Genomic DNA, 16,006 nt, shown 5'->3' on the forward strand with positions numbered 1-16,006 from the left:
GCACATCAATGATGTGGAGCTCATCCGGCATCTCGCAACGAAATTTAACACAATTTTAATTTCAGCCCAGTTGACACTGTAGTAAATTATATTGGTGACACAAATTGAAGATATAGAATAGAAATTGATGAAGAAATGACATACATGTAGATCATTTTTTTGTGATCTATGAATAAATTTCATATAAATTAAACATAAATAACTTTCTAGTCAAAATTTCTTGACTCTGTGTAAAACCTAGGTGAACCTCATGTAGCTCTCAGATGGAACAAAAATAATCAATATCAATCAACAAATAAATAAGTAATTTTTGTGAGTTTTTAAAATATATGAATAAATTAGCATATTTAATGAATTTCAAAATTCTGCGTTGAAATTTTGTACCACCACCTCGAGCTTTCATATAAAGAAAACAAAAATGAAATTGATCAACAAATAAAGAAGAAAAAACATTTTTTGTGATTTATGAATAAACTTTGCATAAATTAGCATAAATAATTTTCCAGACAAAATTTCAAAATTTCATGTACAAGTTTGGTGAACCTCATGCAGCTCTACCAGATGGAAGAAAAAAATCAAAATCTGTCAACAAATAAGAAGAGGCATTTTCTGTGATCATCTTTTCATCCTTATCTGTGTCAATATCATCAAGAAGGTCAATGTGCGTACATTTTGCATTCCCTGGGAAGTAGCATAAATTTAACAAGAGACCGTTCTCGTGTTGTTATTATTATACGTTTAGAGGTGGCCTCCCCTCAATCCAAATTATAGACCTTATCCATATCAAAGTCATCAGGAAGGGCAATGAGCATCATTCCCCACTCACTGGTGAGTATCATCATCAATAATATATTGCGATACATTTCTCTTTTTTAATAACCTCAGTGTTCTCCTCCTCCTCATCAATCTTATCAACCTCATCCATATCAAAGTCATTGGGAAAGTAAACATATGCATTCTCCACTCATGGGGGAGTAGTATCATTATTTTTAACAGACAACTTTCTCTATTATAATACACATGTACCTTCGGCATTCTCCTCCCCTTCATCCATCTTCTCTTCCTTATCCATGTCAAGGTCATCAGGAAGGTCAAGGTCACCTGGTTCAGGTGCTGCAGGTGGGTCGTTGGCCTTTCTGGGGTCAACCTCATCATCGTTGAATTCACTCTGCAACAGATACGTGAAATTAAAAAATAAATTATGTGGACAGATTTTTTCTACGTTCTTGGATTACTTAGGATATTACTAAGGTATTTCTTACACAATATCGTATATGCTATCATTACCAGGAATATAACATTTCTTGAAGTGAAAATGTCAAATCAATCTACCTGTGCAAGTGCACATATATAAATAACCATGAAAAAAATTATGATTCACAGTATTTGTACAGCATTTGAGTGAAAATATGCCGACACTGTAGGCCTATGCATGGCTAAAATCTAAAGGCCATATTATTTCTCTACAGACATCCTTGGCTTCTACCCAGCAAATAAAGATTGCTTACTCGAAGATGTCACTGAAAACAAGACAAATTTCCTAATCATTGATTTATATATTATTCAACTTTAACTTGCCAAGTATGATGCAAATGAGATAATGATGATATATAGCAGTTATAAGGTGCTGATTTATCTAGTTTCCTATTCAATGGCGCAGTTGATCCATCTTTTACTGGTGCAAAAATATGTTCTACTTACTTTGAAATCACAGAACCCATTTATGCAATATTTATCATCTAATCAAGTGTGATCTGAAGATACATGTATCTCAACAACTTGTGTTAGAAATAAAATGGAAGACCTACCTCATCCTTAGGTTCCAGGTTATTAGGGTCAGGAGGCTCTTCGTTGTTCTCCTTTCTCTCCTTCTTATCCTCTTTATCATCTCCCTCCGCATCACCTACAAGATAAAAAAAGAAATAAAATCACAAGTTGACAAAAGAAAAGGGACAATTATCCACCAAGTCTTACTCTTATGTCCAACTTTCATCAACAAGATCAATATAAAACTTAACCTTTGTTAAGATTTCATTGATATCCCCTTACAAAATCTAAGTTCATTGACCCTAAATTCTCTTTGACCTTGGTCATGTGACCTAAATCGCTGGCAGGATGTTCAGTTATACTTGATCACCATCATGTCCGAGTCTCATGAACAAGGTTGAGATTAATTTCAAATAGGTTAAGATTTTAGTGTTGTTGACGCCGTCGCAATAGTCAGAAAGGCGGCGCTCTGCTATGCAACGAAGACAAAAACTACAGAGAAACATATAATAATGTAACAAATAAAACAGAAATTACTATAAATTATTATTGATTAAAGAATCAGAATTTATTGACAACTATTTTTTTAAGAATGGCTATGAATACTCACCTTGATTCTCATCCTTAGCAACCATCCTTGATTCTTCCTCATCCATACCATCTCCAAACTCGTCTTCCTTCTCTTTGCTCTTCTCTCCATCTTCCTCCTCCTCTTCCTCATCTCCCCACATCCTCTCATCAAGTTTATCAGATTCCGGTCCATCTACATCCCCCATTTGTTTGTCCAGCTCCTCCTCTCCCTTTTCATCTTTATCCTCATTCTCTTGGTCTCCTTCTAAAAAAGGGGGGGAAAAAGGAAAAAATTATAAATAATTGAAAAAAAAATAGTGTGTGGTATTCTCACGACACTGATTCAATTCACCCGAGGGTAACTCAGCCCATGGAGTACCACTAGCTACATGTAGCTCATTCACCAGATATATTTCCTTTAAAAAAAAAAATAATGTGAGCATAACACTAATTTCAAAGAATTCTGCAGTACATCATTTTTTAATGAGTGTTGAATAAGGAAAAAAATGAAACCTAGCATTCTATAGAGGTGTGGATTAAAATGCTTAATAAGACTTAAGTAAAACCCAGGTTTTATTAAAAATAATATTACACATATTGAAAGATTCACAATTCTGTCATTTACAATAGACTACTAAAGTGATAAAATTACAAGGTTTGGTGTATTATATATGGGGATATTACATTTTTTTTTACTAAACAATATTTCTGTCCAAGCCTTGCTTTTCTCTCTGTATCAACTTCATTCTACAAACTGTCAAATCCAAGATAATTTGAGAGATTCACAACTTCTCATATGGAATAGACACCCAGGACAAGTCTTCATACTTATATACACAACTGAGTGACATGCTAATGAGAGTCGATGATGTTCATCACTCACTATTTCTTTTGTCTATTGTTTGAATTATACAATATTTCAATTTTTACAAAATTGACAATGTAAAACTTGACTGAACTACATAATGTTCAACAATGTTAATTCCACATGTTCACTGAGGAATAAAACTCGATTTCCCATGACAAGATGGAGAAAATCAGAATATATCATACATGTATAATAGAATACAAAAGAAATAGTGAGTGGATGATGTCATCAGTCCCCTCATTTGCATACCGACCAAGATGTGCATATAACTGTTGTGTGAAATTAAGTGAAAATTTATAAAGTCATAACTTTCTCATACATCCGATTTCGATGAAATTTTCAGTGTTACGCTTGTTGGATTTTTCTTTTTATTCAAATCAACTTATTGTTGGGGTGAACTTATCCTTTAAAGTACAGATATCTGCAAAACAAAATAAAGATTATAAATGACATCCATATACTGTATAAAGATGACTTTTTGTACATATTTAGGGAACATAGGGAAAGCCTCTGATGCAACCCAGAGTAAAAAATAATTTGGGAGGTCAGGATGTAACACTCTTTCAAACATAAATATAAACTTCCCCTACTTAATCCTTAAAGCTTTGTTGGGGTTTTTTGCTTCTCCCTCCCCTTTATTTATGAGCTAATTCGGTTTCATTACCTGTACATGTATGTACTAATGTATTTCATGTATTTTTTCATCGGGGATTGCCCTTGATCGGCCAATACCGCCTTTGTCAATCCCCAAGCATTTCAAATTTCCTCGGTATGATCTATTGTAACTGATTTTATACGGATATTGATTGTATTCATTTTTTTTCCAAAATTTGTGAAAATTACTAAAAAAAAATTTGATTGAACACATTAGATTCTTTTACAGATTTTCTTACCTGTTTGTTCCTGATCATGAAGCTTGCCTTCAAAGTCTTCTGACATCTCAATACCATGCTCTTCGTCCTTCAGATCTGGCTGCTCGCTGAAATCTTCTTCTTCTTTCTCCTTCTCACCAGGCATCTTGGTATCTTGTATCTGTTCAATTTTAAAGGAGGCACGATGGCTAATTCAATAGAGCAGGGGATTTGTATTCCAGTGACCCGGGTTCAACTCACACTTGGTGCGCTAGTGCCCTTTGGAAAGGCATTAATCCTCAGTACCAGGTCCTTCAGAGAGGACCTTAATCAGTCGGTCCTCTGGTTGCTTGCTTACAAGCATTCATGCTTTCTTAGCAATCGGGTAAAAAATCACCACCAATACCATTTAATCCATTTTTTATCATTTGCAATAGATATCAGAATTGAAATACTCCTAAAATTTATTTTTGCCCAATTGATCATGGGCCTGGCAGCCACTGTGCAGTGCCAGATCGACAAGGCTCTATCCCTTTAGTTGTTGAACGCCAAAACTCAGCAAACTCCCATCTTCTAACATCTTTTGGTCTGACGCGTCTGGGGTTTGAACCCCTGACCTCCCGGCTGTGAGATCGACGCTCTATACCAACTGAGCCAACACAACGGTAATTGCATCAAATACTATTATTTATTTACCCCTTTTTCATAAAGAAATAAGCTGTACAGATCAGTCACAAGTAGAAGAAAAAAAAGCCTACACTGATATCAAAATGTAGAATTATGTACAGTAATAATACACATAAACATATACTATGATAAGGAGTATGCAAAAATACAATAATGCGTGTTTAGAATGAAAATTACAAGATGAAATGCTTAAAGACAAGGAATATCATTGACTTGGAGTTTGTCATGAAATCACGAAACCACAATATAAAAGCTTTGACTGAATAAAAAAATGGACAGGTACATTATTTCATTCAAGTCAAAAACTAGCAAAACAAATTTTACTTTTGGGAATGTGAAACAATTCCATACTTGGCAATCTGAAAACTTAAGCTTATTCTCACCTGTGTCATGTAACATAATAGATAAAATCAACTTTTTAATTAAACATAACTGCAAATATACAACAAACTGTGTAGAAAATGTTGCAATCGATTGTAAATATCAAGTTTAACTTTATATGTTAGACCTACCTGGTCTTCATTCTCGATCTGATCACTGACATCCTTGGTCCCTTCTCCATCACCGATACCCCCACCCTCGATATCTTCAAACTCTGTAGCGCCCTCGCCTGCCATCTCGTCCGAGTACTCAGCGGGAAGACAGAAACCCTGAAAACAGAAACGAGAAAGACTTTCACAATGCACCTCATCATCTAATAGTCAAAAGAATGTTTTAGATCTCACACTGGCTCGCTGCTGTCTGGTTTGTATCGGTGGAGCACAGCATATTGAGACAGTGAATAAGTATAGGCACCATTCATGCATTTCGTAATACAAAAGGTGTAAATTGCACCCTTATTATCGCTTCATTTGAATACATTTTTTCATGACAGCAATCAAGGTCAATGGATATTTCTCTCCCATTGCGACTGTGGAGGACATGAGGTAAGGGGAGCATTTCATGAACAGATTTTTCAGTGATTTTCACTAACTTTCCCTCAGCCAATCAGAAGCAAGGATTTTCAATAGCTTATAACAGCAATCAAAAGATTATCTTCATGAAATGCTCTCTTGGGGAGTGTTTCATGAAGCAGTGAAAATCAATGACTAATTTGCTCTCAGCCAATCAGATGCCGGCTTTTCAATAGCTTAAAACAATTATCAGTGAAAAATCAATAACAAATCTCTTTATGAAATTCTCACCTGAAAAAAGTCCAACTTTCCCTTCTTACCTGAGATGCAAGGTCGGTGAAGATCGAGAGGAGGACAGAGAGAAGTTTGCTGGTCGCCCGGTGTGCTGCCACCATGTGGTCAAGGAACGCGCAGGCGAGGCCAAGGCACTGTTGCATCATGGGGATGAGACTCGCCGCCATGGAGCAACACTCGTTGAAAATCTGCATATCAAGTGAGATGATAATCCTTCAAATAATCCTGATATTATTTACGATGTTTATTCTAGGACTCATGATAATTCATGTCTGGACTTCATTTCATAAACATGAATAAAGAAGATCTTTAAATGTTTACAACTCCTGTACTAGCAATGTCCACAAGTCAGAGGTTGAAATATAACAATGGGAAGTTGTGAATTGTTTAAAAATACTACTTTACATAACATATCTTTCAGAGATAAACTGTAAAGAATGGCAGTAACAATACAGGTTCTGTAATGAATATGTATAACTTTTAATTTTTCTGAATTGCATTCAATAACACAAAAATTGGGGGAAGCTTATCTCATAATTTCAATAAGCGAGACTTCTAAAACTATAAAAAAAAATGTGTTCTAAAATTATCATGCCTTTCTACTAATGCCAACAGGCTTTCCTTAATGTTTGGTCTTGGAGGGCCTTTTTGGACCATTTTTTTTAAATTAGACTGGACAAAAAAACTCCACATACCTGTTCATCTTGCTCCGATCGGCAGCTTTCTCTCAGATTGTAGAGGATACTCAAAAGGTCTGATCCACAGGTCACGACCTTACTGACCTCCAATGACCTCTGGTCATGTGATAACCCTGATACAATCTTCTTGACTAGAAGACCTTCAAGATCGAGTTCGCTTTCCTCTCCTTCTGTGAAATTAAGAAAACACTTATAATTAGTTCTACTGTATAGTGTACTACATTGTAATCTGTAGAAACACAACTCTAAAGAGACAAGAGTTGGAATTTATAAACAGGTGGGCTTTTTATAAACAAAATAAATGTTACAATGGGGAATGTGAATAAAGAAACCAAACATGTGGTCCAGCACAGGTGGTTTATAAAGCAGGTGTAAAAAATGGGTACCTGGTAGGAAGACAGCCAAGCTAAAGCCAGGGTAATAATAACATCATGTTAAGCAGGGCCTGCTGGGAGAATGGTTTTTGGAGCTGAAGTGGCTTCTATAAGAAAATATGATATCATTATTTTTATTCTTATTCTTATTACATGTTTTTGATAAGATATATTAGCAAACTTTTGTCTATACTCAGATATCTCAGTTGACATTTCCACGATCTTTATTACCTTTCTGTTCTGAGGTCTCGTTCTTAGCATCTCCTTCTTCATCTGGCATAGTGGTTTGGTCTGTTTTCACAAGGGACTGGACACCAAGTAATATACACCGTATGGTCTCTTCCATCTTCAGTTTGGCATCAGAAACTGCATCTGACATGGTGGTGGCCACATCTGCATCTGCCATGAGTAAATAAACAACATAAATAAACAAACATCAAAATACTTTCATCATTATTACCACCAAGAAATAAAAAACTAAACTATGGGTAGAAGTGGGTAAAAAAAAGTACTGGCACATAAAAATGCAAAACAGGATAGCAGACAAATATCCAGTCAATACATTTAAGGTGTTTCTAGATCATATACTTTGAAAGTTAGACCATCTGAAACGCAATCATTTACAGAGAGCTTTTTAATTCTAATATTCTGCCTAAAATAACAGAAAGTTAATTCAAAACACAGAATGATTGCTTTCACATTGCCCAGGAACAGGGGAGTTTTTTTAAGAAAACAGTCATGTTCACTAAAGGATTTCAGTAGCTTATGACAGTCAGTGAAATCACTGATAACTTGTTTCATGAAATGCTCTCCACGAGTTCCGCATAAACAAACAACCTAAAGCCTCTGAGTCACCTTGATGAAAGCACACAATATTTGAAAGAAATTGGCAACATCATGAAAAAAAAAATTACTATTAAACATGCAACTTGGCAAATTTTCATTTAATTCCTGCTATATAATCATATTATTTGAATCATGTTATATCCACATTTTATTTCTTTCAAAGTATGAAAATCAATAGAAAATTGATGGCAGTTGCTTATTTAAGAAGCAGAAGCACATTATGAAAGGGTTGTTCCTCACTAAAAGGCTTTCTACCCAGTATTGTTTCTTGACCAGGCTTATGGATGTTACCTATGGAGATATATGCTCTGTAATGTTACATCTGGCGAAAATTATTGAATGTTTCAAATTTGAGCAGCAAAAGCAGATGAATCTTGGCCTCATGAAAGGGGTATTCCTCTATATAAGGGTTGCTACACATTATTGTTTCTTGACAAGGTTTATGGATGTTACTCATATAGACATATACTATATCTGTATTATGTTACCTCTGGACCTAGGTAATTATTACTGCCTATTTGAGGATCAAAATAAGATCTATCTTGGCCTCATGAAAGCGGTGTACCTCTATGGGTTAAACAAACAAGCAAGGGCCTCACCTGGTGTAAGCACAGACCTCTCCCAAAGAGACTGGTGCCCTGTCTCAAACTCTACACTCCAGCTCCTGATGGACTGTATGATGAACACAAGAGACTGGACAAGCTGTGTTTGTTCACCAGTCTCTGGCAGTGTAAATGCCTCTACCACCTTGCCCAACATATCAGCCATCCCAGTGAAGCCTGTATGACACTGCTTCAAGATGTCCATGCTTTCCCTGTGTGGATTTCATAATAAAAAAATAATAAAGAGATGCAATTTCTAAATGTAACAAGTGGAATGCCTCTGGCCGTCTCACCTGCATCACACGGTTCAATATAGCAGCAGTGCTGACTTTGAAAACTACTCTAACTCGCACAAGATGTTCAGTGATACATGGTTACTCTTATGTCTAATTTTTATGAACTAGACCAATAAACTTACAGAGATATGATGGTTATTCAACAAAAAAACCCAACATGGCCAAAGTTCATTGACCTTACATGACCTTTGACCTTGATCATGTGACCTGAAACTCGAACAGGATGTTCAGTGATACTTGATTACTCTTATGTCCAAGTTTCATGAATCAGATCCATAAACTTTCAAAGTTATGATGGTAATTCAACAGATACACCCAATTCGGCCAAAGTTTATTGACCTTTGACCTTGGTCATGTGACCTGAAATGCGCACAGGATGTTCAGTGATACTTGATTACTGTAATGTCCAAGTTTAACGAACTAGACCAATAAACTTTCAAAGTTATGATGGTAATTCAACAGATACCCCCAATTCGGCCAAAGTTCATTGACCCTAAATGACCTTTGACCTTAATCATGAGACCTGAAACTTGCACAAAATGTTCACTGATGCTTGATTACTATTATGTCCAAGTTTTATGAATCGGATCGAAAAACATTCAAAGTTATGATGGGAATTCAACAGATACCCCCAATTTGGCCAAAGTTCATTGACCCTAAATGACCTTTGACCTTGGTCATGTGACATAAAACTCATGCAGGATGTTCAGTGATACTTGATTAACCTTATGTCCAAGTTTCATGAACTAAGTCCATATATTTTCTAAGTTATGATGACATTTCAAAAACTTAAACGCAAGTTAAGATTTGGATGTTGATTCCTCCAACATGGTCTAAGTTCATTGACCCTAAATGACCTTTGACCTTGGTCATGTGACATGAAACTCTATTAGGATGTTCAGTAATACTTGATTAACCTTATGGCCAAGTTTCATGAGCTAGGTCCACATACTTTTTAAGTTATGATGTCATTTCAAAAACTTAACCTCAGGTTAAGGTTTGATGTTGACGCCGCTGCCGCCGTCAGAAAAGCGGCGCCTATAGTCTCACTCTGTTATGCAGGTGAGACAAAAACTAATCATTATAATCCATTTGAGATCTATCAAAACAAAAGGAAATATAATGGCTTTTCCCCAAAATAACTGCATGCCAACATTTGTCAAAACAACAAAGAATTTATAGAGTATACATTCTATCGTGAAAACATTATGAATAAACACAAATTTTAGATGTACAGAACAGTTAATTTTTTTTCTGGGATTGCCCCTCATTTCTTACCATGTAATGAGTGTGACTGATTGTTTCATGTTGGAGTGTTCAATGTGATGAGCAACTGGATCAAGATCAGCTTTTAATCTCTCCAACGAATCTTGGATGACCTGGTTGGTGACCAACGAGAGAGAAAAGTTTCAATCTATATTTCTCTTAACATGGATTCAAAATAATAAGTCAGACATTCATCAAAATATATCAATATATATGTATGTCATCAATTGCTGAAATACATGTATAAGTCCTATTTCAATAATTAGAAAAATGTTAATCTATCAAATTGACTGAGAAAACAAATAGATAATAATAAATAAAAAGAATTTGATCTTTACATCCATCATAGCAGAGGTAAGCATTTTGTCTCTCCTGCGCATTCCAAGCTATGTATTTGAAACGCTGTTCCCCCCCCCCCCAACTAACAATCAGTAAAATTTTGGAAGATTAACTACAATAACTGGTTCATGCACAAAATATATTAGAAAACATGAAGGAATGACTTAATATACATGGAATTTTTGAAATTATAAATTTGATAAGAACATCTTTGTGATGAAGTGCAAGTTCAATTCCGTTTCAGAAATATCCTTTATCTTCTGACCTTGATATTGGTCTTGATTTCCAGCCACACTTGATCACCCCTGAAGCATCGATCGGCCTTGGTCAAACTCTCCTCTGGAACCGGACTCAAGATCTTGGTCTTGGTGTCACCATCGACCTCGTCTCTCTCTGGGCAGCAGTCTAAGATGGTGGAGAACTGGAGAATGGCTTGTAGTGAATGGTCAATGGTGACCTTTGACCTGGCAATCCACGCTGCTGATTGCTCTTGAGGTGGGAGGTGACAGGCGTGTTCTGTTCTCGCTGAGGAAGAGTTTTTAGGAAGATGTTCCATCTCAGTCAAGATGTTCCTAAATAGAAAACAAGAGCAAGATGCTTTACCCTTATAATGCCCTCGCCATCAGCATCAGCATCATCATCAGCATCAACATCAGCAGCAAAATTAAAATCATCATCATGATCATTACCATTATCATCATGACCATCATCATAATCGACGATTATCAATATCATAATTATCATAATCACCATCATCGTCATCACCACCATCACCACCATCATCGTCAACATCATCATCATCAACATCATCATCATCACCATCATCATCACCACCATCACCACCATCATCATCATCACCATCATCATCATCATCATCATCACCATCATCACCACCATCACCACCATCATCACCATCATCATCACCATCATCATCATCACCATCATCATCACCATCATCACCACCACCATCACCACCATCATCACCATCATCATCATCATCAATGCCATCATCACCACACCACTACCATCACCACCGTCAGTATTATCATAATAATCATCAACATTTATTTCAGTCAGTGTTTCTCTCTTCGGAAGGATGAACGACTCTTGGTCCCATCAAACAGGTTCAGAGTTCCTTTCATCTTCAAAAAATTCTTCTTACCTCAGTTGGGAGATGCCCGTTGCCATGGTAGCCACGTCTCTTCTCTGGTCAAGCATCAGTTCGGAAAGATGTTCAGTGAATCCTTTCACTCTCTCAATGTTCCCCACACCAAGCTCCTACACAAGAGAAGAGAAGGCAACAAATAAATAGAAGACTAAGGGGTGTTGCAACAAATACTTGCAATTGATTGCAAGAAAAAATTGCAATCAATTGTAAATATCAGTTTTGAATTCATAAGTGATATATCAATTTTAAGTAAAGCTAAATCAATTTACACTTGTTGAAAGAAACAGACCGGGTGGGTGTTTCATAAAGCAGTTTGTAAGCTAAGAGCGACTTTAAGAAAAACTGGTGAACATTTCTTGTGGTAAATGTAATGCAGCAAAATGTTCATTGACGATGGTTTAGCGCGTAAGAATGGTTCACCACTCGTTCTTGAAGTTACTTTAAACTTACAAAGAGCTTTATGAAACGCCCCCCTGGAATCAATTACAAATTTGAAATTAATCAAAACACTTGTGATTGATTTGATGACCTAAAATTGACCCTTAAATTAATTTCTAGCAGTGAACCATAAGACAAAATATTATGCAGGCTAGAGTAATAAATAAAGCAGTATTTTAAGCCCCCTCTCCAGGTTAGTTTTGAACATAAGGATGCAGCACATTTAAACCATACTGATGCTGTAGCCATATTACAAAATTCATTCAATATACACAAACATCCCTAAGATTTGAGATTGAAGAGGTGTAGTGGTCTAATGGATACATCTCTGATTTGATATAGTTCATAATGTTTGGGGTTTCCATTCCACAGCGACAATAACATCCTTTGGCAATTTGTAAACAAATTTTCGGCATTACTCCTATGTATTAAGATCGCATGCTCGATCTTTAATGAAAGTCATAAGTCAGAAAAAATTGGAACCAGTGGGATTCGAACCTGCCATCTACTGCTTTCCGGGCAGCGACTTAACCACCAGGCTATTCTGGTTCACGGCTAAATCACAATTAACTAGAATTAAAATACCCTTGATCCCGTTTGGCAAGGCATTTATTTGTTTGCACACTCCATCCAGGTTAATGGGTACTTAGAATCAATTTATCCCAAGGAGTGTCATATACTACAGACATGATATCCCAGACAAGAATCACTACTGTTATTTCATGAATAATTATAATATTAGATATACCTTAGATGGGTTAGCTACAGCATCTCTGAGGGCTGCCCTTCGAGCCTGACATCTGAAGAAGTACTCATGACAACCTGGCCATGTCTCAGAAATGTGTGACGTAGACCTGCAACATGAAACAGATTAATTAAGGATGCTATAAATCATATTCTGTTTTAGTTTCTAATTTATTTTTTAAAATCTTTTATAATCATCATCGTAATCAATTTTTATTCACATGTATACAGCATATACATGGATATATACATGTACAACATTGTTCTTATCACCTGAGACATGCAAGAGTTTTTCATTTCATTCGAATCTTAGAACTGTAAAGTTATTAAAGGTTATTAAGTCAGCTTATTTGGGTTTCTGGCAGATATAGCAGTCAAAATATATCTGCATGATATAACTACAAAGTATAGCCAAGTTTAAATTAAAAATATTGTAGAATTGTTTCATTTTCATCTAGACATTCCAATCCATTTAGTTTTTCAGAATTTCAGGAGAAAAAGAAAATTGCTTTCCTGTATTCTTATAAAAGCAGTTATTTAAGTTTCAATAAATTACTTAAAGTTTTCAAACTTTTTTTATTAACCCAATACTAGTATGAGTGAAATATTATTTGATTTATATCACATCATTGCATATTTACACAGGCCACTGATCAGGTGATGAATCACATGACTTGAAGGTTGCCTGAAGGTCAACTGGAGGCAAGAATAGGAAGCTTTCTGGTTGATTCTTCTCAGTCTGATTGAGCCGAAGTAACCCCTTCTTGTAGGACAGTCCTGTGAAAAAAAATTAAATGTATTAATCCCAATCGGCATAAGTAACAGCAGTAGTACATGTAGCTGCACCAGCAAAAGTAGCAGCTCCATCAGCAGAAGTACACTCTACATGTAAGAGCAGCAGTAACTTACCATTGTCTTGGTCAGAGTTGTAGAAAAAGAAATAGTAGTGGTGGTGGTGGTGGATGTAGTAGTAGTAGTAGTAGTAGCAGTAGTAGCAGCAACAGCAGCAGTAGCAGTGTAAGTCATAGTAAAAGTAGTAGTTGTAGAAGAAGCAGCAGAAGCATCATTTTTTTAGTGAAAGGAAACTGTGAATGCTGTAGCAGTAGCCTAAGTAATATTTCAAGTAGAACTACATAGTTATCAATACTAGCAGAGAGCGGTGTTGGCTCAGTCAGTAATGCGTCTGCGCGTCGAACCAAAGATCGTGGGTTCGAGTCCACCCCGGGCGGATGACTGAAGCCAGTGCGCTGTGTAAATGTCTCTCCCATGATTCATAGATGCAGGCTATGTTACAATGGAAAACACTCCGTCCCTCAGATAGGACGTTAAATGGAGGCCCCGTGTAGAGGAGAGTCACCACCTTTGCACGTTAAGAACCCACTGCACTATTCGTATAAGAGTAGGGGGAAACCCTGGTGTAGTGGTCCACCTGCATTCCCCCCAATCAATTATATCGGGAGGAGAGACCTGCGGGTCATAGTGATTCAGTTCGCTTTTCGCCTCCCAGGCACAGGTGACGCCAAACAAATAATAATATCGCTAGTGGCAGCAGTAAAGCTGGCAGAGCAGTAACAAAAGTAGCAACGATAAGGAGATACATGTAAGGACACAAAGAAAGAGTACTAGTCAGAAAATGAGGGTTTTTTGGAACTAGACACAAAATAATCACATAATAACTTTGTCACTTACCTATTGATGTTAGATATTTGAAGAGTTCAGACAAGGCTTTTCTTTTCCTCTGATGAATATGTCTGAACTCTGATTTCTGCTTCTCTGGTTCTGCATCCTAAAATACAAAAATATAGAGTCATAAATGTAATTCAAGAACTAATCAACATTAAGTATAAACTACACACAGATAACGTATTAAAGATATTGAAGACATACATTATGTGAAATCTGGAAATAATCATGTACATTGTACTAAGCAATCATATTCATCTTTTCCCCATTTTGCAATTTTTTGGAATAATATCAGGAAACCAATCACAAGTTGAAATCAGCAAAAAATCTCTTGATATAAGTTGAACCAATTGTCAATATTATTAGCACTAGTTTAGGGCAAACGAAACAGTTTTTATAAAAGAAGGATGAATATTCAGATAGCTGAGACTGAGCTGATCAAAGTATACACCAAAAGAAACGTCTTGCAACTTATTCATCCATTTCGAGTCAGTTTAATCTTTTCATTCATCCACAAATAAAACTTGAAAATATTGTACTGAATTGAAAGAACAAGTGGAATGCCTCTGGCCATCTCACCTGCACCACGCGGTTCAATAAAGCAGCAGTGCTGACTTTGAATACTACTCTAACTCGCACAAGATGTTCAGTGATACATGGTTACTCTTATGTCCACTTTTTATGAACTAGACCAATAAACTTACAGAGATATGATGGTTATTCAACAAAAAACCCCAACATGGCCAAAGTTCATTGACCTTACATGACCTGTGACCTTGATCATGTGACCTGAAACTCGCACAGGATGTTCAGTGATACTTGATTACTCTTATGTACAAGTTTCATGAATCAGATCCATAAACTTTCAAAGTTATGATGGTAATTCAACAGATACACCCAGTTCGGCCAAAGTTCATTGACCTTTGACCTTGGTCATGTGACCTGAAACGTGCACAGGATGTTCAAAGATACTTGATTACTATAATATCCAAGTTTAATGAACTAGACCAATAAACTTTCAAAGTTATGATGGTAATTCAACAGATACCCCCAATTCGGCCAAAGTTCATTGACCCTAAATGACCTTTGACCTTAATCATGAGACCTGAAACTTGCACAAAATGTTCACTGATGCTTGATTACTATTATGTCCAAGTTTCATGAATCAGATCCATAAACCTTCAAGTTATGATGGGAATTCAACAGATATCCGCAATTCGGCCAAAGTTCATTGACCCTAAATGACCTTTGACCTTGGTCATGTGACGTGAAACTCGTGCAGGATGTTCAGTGATACTTGATTAACCTTATGTCCAAGTTTCATGAACTAGGTCCATATATTTTCTAAGTTATGATGACATTTAAACAAGTGGAATGCCTCTGGCCGTCTCACCTGCATCACGCGGTTCAATATAGCAGCAGTGCTCACTTTGAACACTACTCTAACTCGCACAAGATGTTCAGTGATACATGGTTACTCTTATTTCCCTTTTTAATGAACGAGACCAATAAACTTACAGAGATATGATGGTTATTCAACAAAAAACCCCAACATGGCCACGGTCAAGTTCATTGACCTTACATGACCTTTGACCTTGATCATGTGACCTGAAACTCGAACA

At 36.4% G+C, this 16,006-nt stretch overlaps 1 protein-coding gene across 1 annotated transcript in view; it reads right to left on the reverse strand.

The window, feature by feature from the left end:
* The window catches only part of LOC121413142 (midasin-like), a 103,328-nt gene that overhangs the window by 11,060 nt on the left and 76,262 nt on the right, over positions 1-16,006 (reverse strand). Inside the window, 15 exon segments of the mRNA XM_041605906.1 lie at positions 1,027-1,168; positions 1,809-1,903; positions 2,378-2,602; positions 4,099-4,237; positions 5,256-5,393; positions 5,957-6,118; positions 6,626-6,800; positions 7,233-7,413; positions 8,448-8,662; positions 10,025-10,125; positions 10,617-10,923; positions 11,514-11,629; positions 12,706-12,811; positions 13,343-13,478; positions 14,391-14,487. Of these exon segments, the coding sequence (XP_041461840.1) occupies positions 1,027-1,168; positions 1,809-1,903; positions 2,378-2,602; positions 4,099-4,237; positions 5,256-5,393; positions 5,957-6,118; positions 6,626-6,800; positions 7,233-7,413; positions 8,448-8,662; positions 10,025-10,125; positions 10,617-10,923; positions 11,514-11,629; positions 12,706-12,811; positions 13,343-13,478; positions 14,391-14,487 (2,335 nt within the window).

Source organism: Lytechinus variegatus, chromosome 4 (assembly GCF_018143015.1).
Source record: "Lytechinus variegatus isolate NC3 chromosome 4, Lvar_3.0, whole genome shotgun sequence".
NCBI lineage: Eukaryota > Metazoa > Echinodermata > Echinoidea > Temnopleuroida > Toxopneustidae > Lytechinus > Lytechinus variegatus.